Genomic DNA, 18,678 nt, shown 5'->3' with positions numbered 1-18,678 from the left:
TTCATTTTGGAAGGAATAACAGGAAGATTGAGTACTAGGCTAATGGTAAGATTCTTGGCAGTGTGGATGAGCAGAGAGATCTCGGTGTCCATGTACATAGATCCCTGAAAGTTGCCACCCAGGTTGAGAGGGTTGTTAAGAAGGCGTACGGTGTGTTAGCTTTTATTGGTAGAGGGATTGAGTTTAGGAGCCATGAGATCATGTTGCAGCTATACAACACTCTGGTGCGGCCGCATTTGGAGTATTGCGTGCAATTCTGGTCGCCGCATTATAGGAAGGATGTGGAAGCATTGGAAAGGGTGCAGAGGAGATTTACCAGAATGTTGCCTGGTATGGAGGGAAGATCTTATGAGGAAAGGCTGAGGGACTTGAGGCTGTTTTCGTTAGAGAGAAGAAGGTTAAGAGGTGACTTAATTGAGGCATACAAGATGATCAGAGGATTGGATAGGGTGGACAGTGAGAGCCATTTTCCTTGGATGGTGATGTCTAGCACGAGGGGACATACCTTTAAATTGAGGGCAGATAGATATAAGACAGATGTCAGAGGTAGGTTCTTTACTCAGAGAGTAGTAAGAGCATGGAATGCCCTGCCTGCAACAGTAGTGGACTCACCAACACTAAGGGCATTTAAATGGTCATTGGATCGACATATGGATGATAAGGGAATAGTGTAGATGGGCTTTAGAGTGGTTTCACAGGTCGGCGCAACATCGAGGGCCGAAGGGCCTGTACTGCGCTGTAATGTTCTATGATTTTATTGACAGATGGAGCAGGTTCCAGGATTCCTTTGTTCTTTTCCAGTTCCTATTTCTTATATTCTGGTGTCCAGCTGCAATTCTAGAAATTCACTTGTAAGCATTCTGTGACACTTCCAAACACAGCGCTCATGATATCATGCACAAAATGGGCAGAGTTGGCATTTGCCAATCTATCAACAGTTGTTTATGGGTACAGTGTGGATCCTGGGAGGTGGCCTAGCAGAGGCTGGCATCACTTGTACACAGAAGCCTGGGGCACTAGGCCTGGTCATAAAAGCTGAGACCAAGATAGTATCATATGAATGTGGTTATACAGACACCCAGTGTGAACAAGACTTCCTGTAGGTGAGATGGATACCGGTACCTGAATTCCAATGAGAATCCCTTTCTGAGGTAATTTGAAGCCAGTGGAGAGTATTGCCTTCAGGAATGCCGAGTAAATATTTGGCCCAAAGCAAGCAACCTGCGAAACAGAAGCACGGCAAACATTTAGATCGATGTAGAACATTCAACACTTACTCATTCCTGTGTACTGTATTTAAATTAAATTGCTAGTGCTATTCTGTTGGAGAACTAACCTTGGAGTCAGAAGGTTGTGGGTTCAGGTCCCTCTCCAAAGACTTGCACACAAAATCTAGACTGACATTCCAACGTAGCATTGATTGCAATGCGTTATCTGAGGGGCTGATTGAGGGGCTGTGCTGTCTGAGGGGCTGAGTGAGGGTTGTGCTGTCTGAAAGGCGTGCTGTCTGAGGATCTGCGTTGTCTGAGGCTCTGATTGAGGGCTGCACCGTCTGAGCGGCTGATTGAGGACAGCTGTCTGAGACACTGTATGAGGGTCTGATTGAGCGGCTATGCTGAGGGTTTGTGTTGCCTGACGGGAGTGCGGTCTGAGGGTCTGTGTTGTCTCAGGGGCTGATTGAGGGGCTGCACCGTCTGAGGGGCTGATTGAGGGGCTGTGATGTCTGAGACGCTGTCTGAGGGTCTGATTGAGGGGCTATGCTGTCTGAGGGGCTGCACCATCTGAGGGGCTGATTGGAGGCTGTGTTGGCTGAGGGGCTGATTGAGGGCTGTGCTGTCTGAGGGGCTGTGCTGTCTGAGTGGAGTGCTGCCTGAGGGTCTGTGCTGTCTGAGACGCTGATTGAGGGGCTGCACCATCTGAGGGGCTGATTGAGGAGTGAGCTGTCTGAAGGGCTGATTGAGGACTGAGCTGTCTGAGACGCTGCCTGAGGGTCTGAATGAGGGGCCATGCTGTCTGAGGGTCTGTGTTGTCTGAGGGGAGTGCTGTCTGAGGGGAGTGCTGTCTGAGGGGAGTGCTGTCTGAGGGGAGTGCTGTCTGAGGGGCGTGCTGTCTGAGGGTCTGTGCTGTCTGAGAGGCTGATTGAGGACTGTGCTGGCTGAGGGGCTGATTGGGGGCTGTGCTGTCTGAGGGGCTGATTGAGGACTGAGGACTGTATTGCCTTAAGTGCTGCCCTTCTGATAAGATGTTAAACCCAGGCCGCCTGAGGTGAACACAGTAAATCCCATGGCACTATTTAAAGAAGAGCAGGGCAGTTTGCCCCAGTGTCTTGAATAACATTTATCCCTCATTGGATATCAGTACAAATGTTGTTGGTTGTGAGGTCTTGCTGTGCACCGATTGGTTGATGTTTGTCCTAAAACAGTGACTGCCCTACAAAAAAAAATTAATTGGCTGGAAAACCCTTTGAATTGTCCTGAATTCATGAAATCCTTTCACATTCGATCTTTGTTCTTGTCCTGAGGACAGCAGACAGGAAACATTTGGAAAGGTCACTTTTTGTAGTTACTCTCAGGTTAATAAGTAAACAGAAGTTTTTTGTCTATGACGATGAGTGGATTGTTGAAATGCTGGTACCTCTCCAGTTGATGCCATTTCACAGCGTAGAATAGGGTCTGCATCCCTCAGTCGTGGCCAAGAAAACATGGGAGCCTGCAAATAACCAAAGTAATCTTACATATGTAGAATTTCATTGTTGTAAAGCAGCTGTTAGTGGGAATTTAATGCAGCACATACTTACACCATGGATGCTGAAACTATCTAATATTACTGAACAGCACCCCCTGCAGTTGAAAACCAGATCTTACCATATTTACTTTGCCAGAGCTGATCGCATATTTAGTGGAATGGCCTCAGTCATCTCAAGTCTCTTGTTTTGTCATAAAAATGTAACCCATTTAAATTTTGCTCAGAATAAAGATTGGATGAATGTACACGGATATCGGGCGGAAAATCTATCCTGATTTCCCGTGGTAATTGTGGGCAGACTTGTTGTGTGGGGGGGTACACCATTTTATCATGTTTTCATCCCGTTTCTCCCTTGGCCTCTGTGGGGATTATAGGGGAATCAAGTTATGTCTAATGATTGTATTGAACCAGTTATAATGTTGCTTTCCTGTTCCCCTCTGCATTCGTGTTTTTGAGCCGTTTGTTTTCTTGCAATGTATTTATTTTGTCATATTGTTGTGTTGTTTGCTAAAACACAAAATCCCAATGAATCTACTTATTTAAAAATTGGATGAAATTCCTGAGATGGTAATATACAAATCCTCACTTTTTCCTTCCTCAACAACTCTGTCTTTCCATCTATTTTTTCACATTGAAAATTTCTGACCACCTTTCTCAACTCTTGCATCATGGTCACCATTGCTCCTGTCATTTATTAATCTCATAGCAGTGTGCAAAAATGTTATAGAATCACTACAGTGCAGAGGCAGGCCATTCGAGTCTGCACCAACCCTCTGATAGAGCACCTACCAGGCCCACTCCGCTGCCCTATCACCGTACTCCGCCTAACCTGTACATCTTTGGGCTGTGGGAGGAAACTGGAGCACCCAGAGGAAACCCACGCACACACCCGAGGTCAGAATCGCTTCACTGTGGCACTGTGCCACCATGCCGCCAAAGGTTTGCTTGGAGAAAACAGGACACTTGACATCACCAAAGCTGAATCATAGCACCCCTACAGTGCAGAAGGAGGCCATTTGGTCCATCGAGTCGGCACCGACCCTTCAAAAGACCATCCTACCTAGGCCCGATGCCCTGCCCTATTCCTGCAAACCCAACTAAGGGGCAATTTAGAATGCCCAATCCATCTAACCTGCACTCCTTGGACTGAGGGACGAAACCGGAGCACCCGGAGGAAATCCACGCACACAGGGAGAATGTGCAAACTCCAAACAGACAGATACCCGAGGCCGGAATCGAACTCGGGTCCCTGGGGTTGAGGCAGCAGTGCTAACTATTGTGCCGACCCGGCACAACTAAGCCTCAACTGGATAGGCAGCTTTGGGATCGATGTTTATTTCGTCAAGCCATTGGGATTAGAAAGAAAGAATTTGCCAGTTGGCTTCAGTGTGGATAGTAACAAATTAGGCTTCAATGTAGGAAAGCGTTGTCTGGTGTTTCACAGGACTATTTTGTTTGAAAAGTCCTGGATAGAACATAGAACATACAGTGCAGAAGGAGGCCATTTGGCCCATCGAGTCTGCACCGACCCACCTAAGCCCTCACTTCCACCCTATCCCCGTAACCCAATAACCCGTCCTAACCTTTTTGGTTACTCAGGGCAATTTATCATGGCCAATCCACCTAACTTGCTCATCTTTGGACTGTGGGAGGAAACCTGAACACCCGGAGGAAACCCACGCAGACACGGGGAGAACGTGCAGACTCCGGTGGGGAATCGAACCTGGGACCCTGGCGCTGTGAAGCCACAGTGCTATCCACTTGTGCTACCGTGCTGCCATATGCAGAGGCGATTCTCCAGGATATTGCCTGGGATGGAACATTTAAGTCATGAAGAGAGGTTGGATAGGCTTGGGTTGTTTTCACTGGAGCAGAGAAGACTGAGGGGCGACCTGAGTGAGGTGCACAATATTATGAGGGGCATAGACAGGGTGGATAGGGAGCAGCTTCCCCTTAGTTGAAGGGTCAGTTATGAGGGGACACAAGTTTAAGGTGAGGGGCAGGAGGCTTAGGGGGGATTTGAGAAAAACCTTTTTACTCAGAGGATGCCAACGGTCTAGAATGCACTGCCTGGGGATGGTAGAGGCGGGTTGCCTCATATCCTTTAAAAAGTACCTGGATGAGCACTTGGGACGTCATAACATTCAAGGCTATAGGCCAAGTGCTGGCAAATGAGATTAGGTGAGTTGGTCAGATGTTTTTCCTGCGCCAGTGCAGACTCGCTGGACCGAAGGGTCTGTTTTACACTGCGTGATTCTGATGCTGTGAGATTTTGGAAGATGACATGAAAGCTTGGAGGAATAGGAGAATCTTAAATAAGGAGAGAGATATGGCGAGGTCAAAGGGTTTAGAGAAAGAACTGATGCTGAATTAATTCTAAACTCAGATTACTCGGAGCTTGAGGAGAGGATATTTTCCTGCTGGTGCAGTAGTTGTGATGTTTGGCAAATTGAGAGGTGGAAACTGAGACAAATATACTGCTCAAAAAGCAACAAGGAACACAACATCTGACTAAACTCAGGAACGCGCATGCACTTTGTACACATACACACTTATAACACAACAACAGCTAGAACCTGCATTCTCTAACGGCACCACATTCACCAACCAGACTAATAAAACTGTCAACTGCAGTGAAGGATGAATGGTCCATTAGAAGCTGTTACCTCCCTCCTACCTCCAGCCTATTCCAAGCATTGTTAGCAGTACCTTGATGCCCACATATTCAGTAGGTATGATGGGGTTTTCCAGTGAGGGGAGGAGCGCCTCATCGATGCTTTCTCCGATCATCACTCGTGTAGCCACATTGATGAGATCAACTCCAATGGTCTTTGAGACAAAGGGGCAGGACCTGGATGCTCGGAGGTTACATTCGATCACCTAACAACCATTGAGAGAAAGAATTAGAAAAAAAGTATTCATGGCTAGTCTAAACGGAGTGCTTGAATAGCAGAATTAGCACATGGTGCCCTGCAGGGATAGATGGTGCAGACTACATTTCAAGTAAATCTCTAGTGCAGACAAAAAGCATGGAGGAGACGGAGCATCATAAAAACGGCGCCGCTCCCGACTCCAGCGTAAAAACGCATTCTCCAACCGATCGCCAAACCCGATTTTGGCATTGCTTTTTTAAAAAATATATTTTATTGAAATTTTTCATTCACAATTTTTTCCCCTAACACATCAAACATAAAGAAAATTTAACAGTACATGTAACATGTTAACCACACTCTAATAAAAAGTAACTAACCAACATGGTAAACTAATCAATTAACATAAAATGAAACTTTCCCCTCCCCCCTCCCTCCCCTCCCCACCCCCACCCCCCCTCCCCCCTGGGTTGCTGCTGCTGGTCATCTATCTTCCCTCTAACGTTCCGCTAGGTAGTCGAGGAATGGTTGCCACCTTCTGGTGAACCCTTGAGCCGATCCTCTCAGTGCAAACTTAATCTGCTCTAGTTTTATGAACCCTGCCATATCGTTTATCCAGGCCTCCAGTCCGGGGGGGTTTCTCTTCCTTCCACATGAATAAAATCCTACGCCGGGCTACTAGGGACGCAAAGGCCACGTCATCGGCCTCTTTCACCTCCTGCACTCCCGGCTCATCTGCAACTCCAAATAAAGCTAACCCCCAGCCTGGTTTGACCCGGACCTTCACCACCTTCGAAAACACTCCCGTCACTCCCCTCCAATACCTCTCCAGTGCCGGGCACAACCAAAACATATGTGTGTGGTTTGCCGGGCTTCCGCCGCACCGCCCACACTTGTCCTCCACTCCGAAGAACCTGCTTAACCTTGCTCCCATTATGTGTGCTCTATGTAGCACCTTAAATTGAATCAGGCTAAGCCTGGCACACGAGGAAGAGGAATTTACCCTGCTTAGGGCATCAGCCCACAGACCCTCCTCTATCTCCTCCTCGAGCTCTTCTTCCCACTTTCCTTTTAGTTCGCCCACCAACTCCTCCCCCTCTTCTCTCATCTCTCGGTATATCTCTGACACCTTGCCCTCCCCGACCCACACCCCCGAGAGCATTCTATCCTGGATCCCCTGTGTCGGGAGCAATGGAAATTCCCTCACCTGTTGTCTTGTGAACGCCCTCACCTGCATATACCTAAAGAAATTTCCCCGGGGCAGCTTATACTTTTCCTCCAACGCTCCCAAGCTCGCAAACGTCCCGTCTATAAATAAATCTCCCACCCTCCTAATTCCCAACTGGTGCCAGCTCTGGAATCCTCCATCCATCCTCCCTGGGGCAAACCTATGGTTGTTCCTGATTGGGGACCCCACCAGAGCTCCCAGCACACCTCACTATCGCCACCATTGTCCCCATATATTTAATGTTGCCGCCACCACTGGGTTCGTGGTAAATTTTTTTGGTGAGAACGGTAGTGGCGCCGTCACCAGCGCCTCTAGACTTGTCCCTTTACAGGACTTTCTCTCTAGTCTTTTCCACGCCGCTCCCTCTCCCTCTATCATCCATTTACAGATCATCGCCACATTGGCGGCCCAATAGTAGTCGCCCAAATTCGGCAGCGCCAGTCCCCCTCTATCTCTGCTACGTTTTAAGAACCCCCTCTTTACCCTCGGAACTTTCCCTGCCCACACGAAGCTCGTGATGCTCCTGTCTATTTTTTTAAAGAAGGCCTTAGTGATCAGTATAGGGAGACATTGGAATACAAATAGGAACCTCGGGAGGACCATCATCTTAATTGCCTGCACTCTACCCGCCAGTGACAGTGGCTGCATGTCCCACCTCTTGAAGTCCTCTTCCATTTGTTCCACCAGTCGTGTCAGATTAAGTCTGTGCAAGGTTCCCCAGCTCCTGGCTATCTGAATCCCCAGGTATCGAAAGTTTCTTTCCACTTTCCTTAAAGGCAGGCCATCTATCCCTCTACTCTGGTCCCCAGGGTGTATCACGAAAAGTTCACTCTTCCCCATGTTTTTTTTTTTGTTGCACTGAGTGCTGAATTTGGTGCATTTTGAGTGCTATAGTAAGAGTTTGGTGACCGAGGGAGTATAAGGCTTCATTTTTATCTAAAGTTTAGTCTTTCTTTTATTTAGTTAATTAACTTAAAAGTTGCTGTTTGGTTTAGAAGAAGGTGGATTTTCAATCAGCTTTAAACAGGCTTCTACTTGTAGGCACTTGCAGCTGGAGCTTGTTAATTAGTTAATTGGATTAGGCCAGTTTTCAGAAGCTAGATTCACAGTATAAAAGTGATCCCCTACAGTGCAGACTTTGTTTGCACTGAGTGCTGAATTTGGTGCATTTTGAGTGCTATAGTAAGAGTTTGGTGACCGAGGGAGTGCTGAATTTGGCGCATTTTGAGTGCTATAGTAAGAGTTTGGTGACCGAGGGAGTGCTGAATTTGGTGCATTTTGAGTGCTATAGTAAGAGTTTGGAGACCGAGGGAGTTAGGTGAGGAGGGAGTAAGGCGCTCCTTTCATTTTGTTTCCGACATTTCCGCAAAGAGTGAGAAGAGAGCCAGGAGTTTACAGAAAGTGTAGCTGACTGGGAGCAGAGTCGGAGGGCGGAGATCTAGTTAGTCCACAGGGCAGCTATATTCTGTCAGGTAAGAGGGGATGGAGGCTAGGCCAGTTGCATGCTCCTCCTGTAGGATGTGGGTGGTGAGGGATACCACCGGTGTCCCCGCTGACTATACCTGCGGGAAGTGCACCCAACTTCAGCTCCTCAAAGACCGTGTTAGGGAACTGGAGCTGAAGATGGATGAACTTCGGATCATCCGGGAGGCAGAGGGGGTGATTGAGAAGAGTTACAGGGAGGTAGCCACACCCAAGGTACAGGACAAGAATAGCTGGGTTACCGTCAGGGGGAAAAAACAAACAGGCAGACAGTGCAGGGATCCCTCATGGCCATTCCCCTTCAAAACAAGTATACCGTTTTGGATGCTGTTGGGGGGGATGACCTACCGGGGGAAGGCCCTAGCGGCCAGGTCTCTGGCACTGAGTCTGGCTCTGGGGCTCAGAAGGGAAGGGGGGAGAATAGAAAAGCAATAGTTGTAGGAGATTCAATGGTTAGGGGAATAGATAGGAGATTCTGTGGTCGCGAGCGAGACTCCCGGAAGGTATGTTGCCTCCCGGGTGCCAGGGTCAGGGATGTCTCGGATCGTGTCTTCAGGATCCTTAAGGGGGAGGGCGAGCAGCCAGAAGTCGTGGTGCACATTGGTACCAACGACATAGGTAGGAAAAGGGGTGTGGAGGTAATAAACAAGTTTAGGGAGTTAGGCTGGAAGTTAAAAGCCAGGACAGACAGAGTTGTCATCTCTGGTTTGTTGCTGGTGCCACGTGATAACGAGGCTAGGAATAGGGAGAGAGTGCAGTTGAACATGTGGCTGCAGGAATGGTGTAGGAGGGAGGGCTTCAGGTATTTGGATAATTGGAGCGCACTCTGGGGAAGGTGGGACCTGTACAAGCAGGACGGGTTGCATCTGAACCAGAGGGGCACCAATATCCTGGGAGGGAGGTTTTCTAGTACTCTTCGGGAGGGTTTAAACTAATTTGGCAGGGGAATGGGAACCGGATTTGTAGTCCAGCAACTAAGGTAGCCGATATTCAGGACGACAAATCGTGTAATGAGGCAGTGGGGAAGGGAACACTGACAAAGGAGAGTACTTGCAGGCACGGGGATGGGTTGAAGTGTGTATACTTCAACGCAAGAAGCTTCAGGAATAAGGTGGGTGAACTTAAGGCATGGATCGGTACTTGGGACTACGATGTGGTGGCCATCACGGAAACTTGGATAGAAGAGGGGCAGAAATGGTTGTTGGAGGTCCCTGGTTATAGATGTTTCAAGAAGATTAGGGAGGGTGGTAAAAGAGGTGGGGGCGTGGCATTGTTAATTAGAGACAGTATAACAGCTGCAGAAAGGCAGTTCGAGGAGTATCACCCTAATGAGGTAGTATGGGTTGAAGTCAGAAATAGGAAAGGAGCAGTCACCTTGTTAGGAGTTTTCTATAGGCCCCCCAATAGTAGCAGAGATGTGGAGGAACAGATTGGGAAACAGATTTTGGAAAGGTGCAGAAGTCACAGGGTAGTAGTCATGGGTGACTTTAACTTCCCAAACATTGAGTGGAAACTCTTTAGATCAAATAGTTTGGATGGGGTGGTGTTTGTGCAGTGTGTCCAGGAAGCTTTTCTAACACAGTATGTAGATTGTCCGACCAGAGGAGGGGCAATATTGGATTTAGTACTTGGTAATGAACCAGGGCAAGTGATAGATTTGTTAGTGGGGGAGCATTTTGGAGATAGTGACCACAATTCTGTGGCTTTCACTTTAGTAATGGAGAGGGATAGGTGCGTGCAACAGGGCAAGGTTTACAATTGGGGGAAGGGTAAATACGATGTTGTCAGACAAGAATTGAAGTGCATAAGTTGGGAACATAGGCTGTCAGGGAAGGACACAAGTGAAATGTGGAACTTGTTCAAGGAACAGGTACTACGTGTCCTTGATATGTATGTCCCTGTCAGGCAGGGACGAGATGGTCGAGTGAGGGAACCATGGTTGACAAGAGAGGTTGAATGTCTTGTTAAGAGGAAAAAGGAGACTTATGAAAGGCTGAGGAAACAAGGTTCAGACAGGGCATTGGAGGGATACAAGGTAGCCAGGAGGGAACTGAAGAAAGGGATTAGGAGAGCTAAGAGAGGGCATGAACAATCTTTGGCGGGTAGGATCAAGGAACACCCCAAGGCCTTTTACACATATGTGAGAAATATGAGAATGACTAGAGCGAGGGTAGGTCCGATCAAGGACAGTAGCGGGAGATTGTGTATTGAGTCTGAAGAGATAGGAGAGGTCTTGAACGAGTACTTTTCTTCTGTATTTACAAATGAGAGGGGCGATATTGTTGGAGAGGACAGTGTGAAACAGACTGGTAAGCTCGAGGAAATACTTGTTAGGAAGGAAGATGTGTTGGGCATTTTGAAAAACTTGAGGATAGACAAGTCCCCCGGGCCTGACGGGATATATCCAAGGATTCTATGGGAAGCAAGAGATGAAATTGCAGAGCCGTTGGCAATGATCTTTTCGTCCTCACTGTCAACAGGGGTGGTACCTGGGGATTGGAGAGTGGCGAATGTCGTGTCCCTGTTCAAAAAAGGGACTAGGGATAACCCTGGGAATTACAGGCCAGTTAGTCTTACTTCGGTGGTAGGCAAAGTAATGGAAAGGGTACTGAAGGATAGGATTTCTGAGCATCTGGAAAGACACTGCTTGATTAGGGATAGTCAGCACGGATTTGTGAGGGGTAGGTCTTGCCTTACAAATCTTATTGAATTCTTTGAGGAGGTGACCAAGCATGTGGATGAAGGTAAAGCAGTGGATGTAGTGTACATGGATTTTAGTAAGGCATTTGATAAGGTTCCCCATGGTAGGCTTCTGCAGAAAGTAAGGAGGCATGGGATAGTGGGAAATTTGGCCAGTTGGATAACGAACTGGCTAACCGATAGAAGTCAGAGAGTGGTGGTGGATGGCAAATATTCAGCCTGGATCCCAGTTACCAGTGGCGTACCGCAAGGATCAGTTCTGGGTCCTCTGCTGTTTGTGATTTTCATTAATGACTTGGATGAGGGAGTTGAAGGGTGGGTCAGTAAATTTGCAGACGATACGAAGATTGGTGGAGTTGTGGATAGTAAGGAGGGCTGTTGTCGGCTGCAAAGAGACATAGATAGGATGCAGAGCTGGGCTGAGAAGTGGCAGATGGAGTTTAACCCTGAAAAGTGTGAGGTTGTCCATTTTGGAAGGACAAATATGAATGCGGAATACAGGGTTAACGGTAGAGTTCTTGGCAATGTGGAGGAGCAGAGAGATCTTGGGGTCTATGTTCATACATCTTTGAAAGTTGCCACTCAAGTGGATAGAGCTGTGAAGAAGGCCTATGGTGTGCTCGCGTTCATTAACAGAGGGATTGAATTTAAGAGCCGTGAGGTGATGATGCAGCTGTACAAAACTTTGGTAAGGCCACATTTGGAGTACTGTGTACAGTTCTGGTCACCTCATTTTAGGAAGGATGTGGAAGCTTTGGAAAAGGTGCAAAGAAGATTTACCAGGATGTTACCTGGAATGGAGAGTAGGTCTTACGAGGAAAGGTTGAGGGTGCTAGGCCTTTTCTCATCAGAACGGAGAAGGACGAGGGGCGACTTGATAGAGGTTTATAAGATGATCAGGGGAATAGATAGAGTAGACAGTCAGAGACTTTTTCCCCAGGCGGAACAAACCATTACAAGGGGACATAAATTTAAGGTGAAAGGTGGAAGATATAGGAGGGATATCAGAGGTAGGTTCTTTACCCAGAGAGTAGTGGGGGCATGGAATGCACTGCCTGTGGAAGTAGTTGAATCGGAAACATTAGGGACCTTCAAGCAGCTATTGGATAGGTACATGGATTACGGTAAAATTATATAGTGTAGATTTATTTGTTTTTAAGGGCAGCACGGTAGCATTGTGGATAGCACATTTGCTTCACAGCTCCAGGGTCCCAGGTTCGATTCCGGCTTGGGTCACTGTCTGTGCGGAGTCTGCACGTCCTCCCCGTGTCTGCGTGGGTTTCCTCCGGGTGCTCCGGTTTCCTCCCACAGTCCAAAGATGTGCAGGGTAGGTGGATTGGCCATGATAAATTGCCCTTGGTGTTGGGTGGAGGTGTTGAGTTTGGGTGGGGTGCTCTTTCCAAGAGCCGGTGCAGACTCAGGAGGCCGAATGGCCTCCTTCTGCACTGTAAATTCAATGATAATCTATGATTAATCTAGGACAAAGCTTCGGCACAACATCGTGGGCCGAAGGGCCTGTTCTGTGCTGTATTTTCTATGTTCTATGTTAAGCCTATATCCCGAGAAATCTCCGAACTCCCTCAATGTCTGCATGACCTCTGTCATCCCCCCCACTGGGTCCGTCACATACAACAGTAGGTCATCCGCGTAGAGCGACACTCGGTGTTCTTCTCCCCCTCTAATCACCCCTCTCCATTTCCTGGAGTCTCTCAGCGCCATGGCCAGTGGTTCAATTGCCAACGCGAACAGTAATGGAGATAGCGGGCATCCCTGTCTTGTTCCCCTGTATAGTCGGAAATACTCCGACCTTTGCCGACCCGTGACCACACTTGCCGTTGGGGCCCCATAGAGGAGTTTGACCCAGCTAATAAACCCGTTCCCGAACCCGAACCTCCTCAGCACCTCCCATAGGTACTCCCACTCCACCCTGTCAAATGCCTTCTCTGCATCCATTGCCGCCACTATCTCTGCCTCCCCCTCTACTGGGGGCATCATTATCACCCCTAATAGCCGTTGCACGTTGACATTTAGTTGTCTCCCCTTTACGAATCCTGTCTGGTCTTCGTGCACCACCCCCGGGACACAGTCCTCTATCCTCGATGCCAGCACCTTTGCTAGCAATTTGGCGTCCACATTTAATAGTGAAATAGGCCTATAGGACCCGCACTGCAGCGGATCTTTATCCCGTTTCAAAATTAGCGATATCGTCGCCTCCGACATTGTCGGGGGTAGAGTCCCTCTTTTCCTGGCCTCGTTAAAAGTCCTCACCAACAGCGGGGCCAGCAGGTCCACATATTTTCTATAAAATTCCACCGGGAACCCATCTGGTCCCGGAGCCTTCCCTGCCTGCATGTTCCCCAGCCCCTTGGTAACCTCGTCCACCCCAATTGGTGCCCCCAGGCCTTCCACCTCCTGCTCCTCCACCCTCGGGAACCTTAATTGGTCCAGAAACTGCCGCATCTCCTCTTTTCCCTCCGGGGGTTGGGACCTATAAAGTCTTTCGTAAAAGGTCTTAAACACCCAGTTTATCTTCCCTGCTCTCCGCACCGTAGCTCCTTTTTCGTCTCTAATTCCCCCTATCTCCCTCGCCGCTGTCCTCTTTCGCAGCTGATGGGCCAACAGGCGGCTAGCCTTTTCCCCATATTCATACCTCATCCCCTGTGCCTTCCTCCACAGCACCTCCGCCCTCCTGGTGGTCAGAAGGTCGAACTCCGTCTGGAGTCGTCGTCTCTCTCTGTACAGTCCCTCCTCCGGGGTCTCCGCAAATTCTCTGTCCACCCTTAAGATCTCCCCCAGTAATCTTTCCCTTTCCTTGGCCTCTGTTTTCCCTTTGTGGGCCCTGATGGAGATCAGCTCTCCTCTGACCACCACCTTTAGTGCTTCCCATACCACTCCCACTCAGACCTCCCCGTCGTCATTGGCCTCCAGGTACCTCGATACATCCCCGCACTCTTCCACAGACTCCCTCATCCGCCAACAATCCCACATCTAATCGCCAGAGTGCACGCTGCTCCCTCTCCTCTCCTAGTTCCAGGTCCACCCAGTGTGGGGCATGATCCGAAATAGCTATGGCTGAATACTCAGTTTCTTCCACCCTCGAGATCAACGACCTTCCCAAAACAAAAAAATCTATCCGGGAGTACACCTTATGAACATGGGAGAGGAAGGAGAACTCCCTGTCCCTCGGTCTAAGGAATCGCCATGGATCCACTCCCCCCATTTGGTCCATAAACCCCTTAAGCACCTTGGCCGCTGCCGGCCTTCTTCCGGTCTTAGATCTGGATCTATCTAACCCTGGGTCCAGCACGGTGTTGAAGTCTCCCCCCATTATCAAGTTTCCTACCTCCAGATCCGGTATACGTCCCAGCAATGAAATCTGCCTCATAAATCCCGCATCAACCCAATTCGGGGCATATACGTTAACCAACACGACCTCCATTCCCTCACTCCTGCCACTCACCATTACATATCTGCCTCCACTATCTTCTACAATGCTCCTTGCTTCGAATGATACCCGTTTCCCCACCAGTATGGCCACCCCTCTATTCTTTGCATCCAGCCCTGAATGGAACACCTGTCCCACCCATCCTTTCCTTAACCTAACTTGGTCCGCCACCTTCAGGTGCGTCTCCTGGAGCATAGCCACGTCTGCCCTCAGTCCTTTCAAGTGCGCGAGCACTCGGGCCCTTTTAATTGGTCCATTTAGGCCTCTCACGTTCCACGTGATCAGCCTCACTAGGGGGCTACCTGCCCCCTTCCCGTGTCGACTAGCCATCACCCTCTCTAGGCCAGTCCCACGTCCCGGTTCCGCGCTCCCACTCGTTCCCCAGGTGGCGCATTCCAGCCCCGACCACCCTTTCTTTAGCCAGTTCCTCTTTGATTTCTGCAGCAGCAACCCAGTTATCCTCCCCCCCCCCCCCCCCCCCCAGCTAGATCCCCCTGTAGCGTGATTGCTCCCCCCATATTACTTCCGCAAGTCAGCTGACTTCAACTGACCCCGGCTTCTCCTGCTCACTCCTTGACCCCCCCCGTGTGGGGAACTCCCATCTACCTTGCGCCTATCTTCCCGCCATTATCTGTCTGGCGCGGGAACATCTCTGTAGCTGACCCGCCCCTTGTGGCGCAGCTCCCTCTGCCACCCCACTCCCATTCCTCATCCTCCGCCTATGTCTCTTCTTTCCCCCCCCACCGGCGCCCACATTTCTTAGTGTCCCCCCCCCTTCCCAATTTACATCTCTATATACATCGACAGTGACATTTCCCTCTAATTAGTCCCTCAGTTCCGATCCAATTTCTCATCTTTAATAAAGGTCCATGCTTCTTCCGCCGTTTCGAAGTAGTGATGTCTCTCCTGGTACGTGACCCATAGTCGCGCCGGCTGCAGCATCCCGAACTTCACCTTCTTCTTGTGTAACACCTCCTTGGCTCGATTAAAACTCGCCCTCCTTCTCGCCACCTCCGCACTCCAATCCTGGTACACCCGTACCACTGCATTCTCCCATCTACTACTCCGTACCTTTTTAGCCCATCTCAGAACCACTTCTCTATCATTAAAGCGGTGAAATCGCATGACGATTTTGGCATTGCTGATCAGAGAATCCAGCCCGAAGTATTGATGCCGGGGCAGGATTTGTGGACTTCCAATCTCAGCAAAACTGGCGCAGCACCTGGACCGATTCAGCACCGGTGCCACGTGGAACACCATCTATTCCAATGAGAAACAATGCCGGATTCGTCGGGTCCATGATTGACACTTGGGAGGCTGACAAGCTGCAGCTGCATATACATACTTCACTCCCCACACATACCAACCACACACAGGGGGGTGCCTTATGACCTGTGCCCCTAAGTTCACAGTGGGCAGTCAGTGGCGTGCGCAGTCGCATGGTCGCTTGGCAGGCTGAGGCAATGGAATATTGTGCCTGTCCACCCCAACCCCACAATCCACTTCCTGGCCTCCTCCTGCTATTCCTCAGGCCCCGGCAGAAGCCCCCCCGGCCAGCGACACAACTGTCAGCAAACTATGGCGATGTTGGACACTTTCCGTACACCTCTCTCCCCCTCAGTAGCCATGGCGTCTGTTTCACGATTTGTAAAAGCACAAGTGAATTTCGCCGTCGGGAATTCGCCCAGTGGAGGCCCTGGAGAATACCGGTTCGAGCCCACTAATGATATGCCAATGGTGTTTACAGTATGTGCATTCTGGAATGCCATAATGCCGCTGTCGAGGAGAAGGAGAATTGCGATTTGGCGTGAAACCAGCGCCCTCCACGATTTTGGCGTCGGAACTGATTCTCCGCCCAATCGCGTTTCCCGATTCCGGTGCCGGCCGACAGAGAATCCCGCCCAGGATACTTCACTCTAGGAGTGATTCCACTGACCAATAGGTATCTTTTATATTACAAAAACGTTATTCTTAACACAGAATTAAACTACAATTGACAGTTAAAAAAATTCTGAACAATAAAACTTCAACTTCAACTTCTAACTGATATCTTCTCTATCTCCAATTAAGCAAAGCCCATCACAGGTCAAAAGCCACATGTAAATAAAGCTATCAAACATAGGGATATTTGCTAGTCACTGAATAGAGATTTCTTGGAAAGACTGCTGGGAGAGAGCGAGAAACCCTTTCAGACACCAGTTGCAAGTCTTGATTTCTTTGAGAGAATTAATCTGAACTGCCTGCTACAGACTTGGCTCCTCCCATTAATTACATAATCTTTACCCCACTCAGATCCCTTGATCTGCTTACCCAAGTCCAAACACAATGGGCATGACCTGTTGGCCACGTTGCGCCCGAACGGGAGCGCAGCATGGCCGGTAGATGCCGGGTGAAGCCTCCTATGGGCTTCCCAGCAGCCACTACGCCACACATGATCTACCCAAGTCCCATGAGGTAGCGCGACCAGAATCCCGCCCGCACAGAGCGGGATCAAGCCACACTCGCTTAAGTAGGCCTTAAGCCTACTAAGGCCTACTCACCCGGGATCTACCCGCCTCTAGGCATCTAACGGCCTCTTCAGGGAGTCCTCAGCCAGGCGCCATTCTATACTGGTCCACACAAACGAGGATCAGGCGGAACAGCACCCGGAGAGTCTCCCTGGCCATCCGTGGCTCCTGGGTGATCTGGGACAGTGCAAGCTGGATCCATGGCCCTCCCCCTGGAAGGCGGGCACCATTGGCACAGCACAGCTGGAACCTTGGTACTGCTACCCTGGCACTGCCAAGGTGCCTGGGTGGAATTGCCAAGCTGGCAGAAGCATTGCCAGGGTGGCAGTTCAAGGATGCCCAGGTGGCACTGCCAAAGGTCAGAGCCTGAGGGGGGCCATGTCCATGAAAGGAGGGTGGAGGGAGTGCATGAAGGGTGGGGGGTCAGGAACAAAGGGCCCTCTGGGCGGGTGACAAGTTGGGGTCTTGGAAGGGGGGACCTGTAAGAGGCAGTGAGGGGCCTTAAGAGGAGGGCCCCCAGGGACCTCATAGCAGGGTGTCCTCACTTGAGGGGGTGTGGGGTAATGTCCATGTGTGTGGGAGGTGACATTGCCCATAGGTTGGGGGGGGGGGGCGGTGGGACCCATAACCTAATTTGGAGATCGGGGCACCCTTTCAAAATGGTGGCTGAGTTCAGCTCCCTAGTACGGAAAAAAATTCTAAGTTAGCTAAACAGGTGAGAAACTCCCTAGGACCCAAAGAAGTGACTAAGTGTTGTTAGATAGAGGTGGGGATCTCCCAGCAAAATCCTCCATAACTGACACTTAGAAACCTCTCCGTTAGATCGCACCCAAAGTCTCAAATAATCTGTATGTACAATTGGTTTGGTGGAGATGAGGAATAGTCAGGGAACAAAGTCACTAGTGGGAGTGGTCTACAGCTCCCGAAACAGTAACCACAATGTAGGACAAACTGGAACCAAACAAAGAGCAGATTATTTCAGATTAGTATTGTGTAATATGACAGAATTAACTAACAACCTCAGAGTAAAGGCACCCCTACGTAGCAACGACCTAATATGTCAACTTGCTCAAGTGTTTTGAGGCGGTAACAGAAGGGTAATGTTGTTGATGGGGTGTACATGGACTTTCAGAAGGCATTCTATATAGTGTCACACAACGGACATGCAAAACATTAAGAGCTCATGGAATAAAAAGGACAGTAACAATGTGGATATAAAATTGGCTGAATAATAGGAAGCAGAGAGTAATTGTCAATGGATATTTTTCAGGCTGGAGGAAAGTTTGCAGTGGTATTCTCCAGGAGTCAGCATTGGGACCCTTGCTTTTCCTGATATATATTAATGATCATGGGGACAATTTCAAAGTTTGCGGATGATGCAAAGGAATTATTATGAACTGTGAGGAGGGGAGTGGAGAAATTCAGAAAGGCATACATAAGTTGGTGGAGTGGGTAGATCGGTGCCAGATGAAGTTCGAGACGAAGAAGTGTGAGGTGACCCATTTTGGTAGGAAGAATGCGGACAGATAATATAAAATAAAGGGCACTATTCTTTAGAGGTGTGCAAGAACTCGCTATGCTATTTCAGAGGGCAGTTAAGAGTCAACCACATTGCTGTGGGTCTGGCATCACATGTAGGCCAGACCGGGTAAGGACGATAGGGCTTTGATGACAATGTTCATCATTACTGAAATCAGCTTT

General features: G+C 49.2%; 1 protein-coding gene across 1 annotated transcript in view; it reads right to left on the bottom strand.

The window, feature by feature from the left end:
• The window catches only part of cps1 (carbamoyl-phosphate synthase 1, mitochondrial), a 204,232-nt gene that overhangs the window by 14,666 nt on the left and 170,888 nt on the right, over positions 1-18,678 (bottom strand). Inside the window, exons 32-34 of the mRNA XM_072484190.1 lie at positions 5,455-5,625; positions 2,635-2,709; positions 1,123-1,221 (exon numbers count right to left, since the gene is read on the bottom strand). Of these exons, the coding sequence (XP_072340291.1) occupies positions 1,123-1,221; positions 2,635-2,709; positions 5,455-5,625 (345 nt within the window). The remainder of the gene's footprint in view (positions 1-1,122; positions 1,222-2,634; positions 2,710-5,454; positions 5,626-18,678) is intronic.

This window comes from Scyliorhinus torazame, chromosome 2 (genome assembly GCF_047496885.1).
Source record: "Scyliorhinus torazame isolate Kashiwa2021f chromosome 2, sScyTor2.1, whole genome shotgun sequence".
NCBI classification, from domain to species: domain Eukaryota; kingdom Metazoa; phylum Chordata; class Chondrichthyes; order Carcharhiniformes; family Scyliorhinidae; genus Scyliorhinus; species Scyliorhinus torazame.
This window is presented reverse-complemented; position numbering and strand designations above follow the sequence as displayed.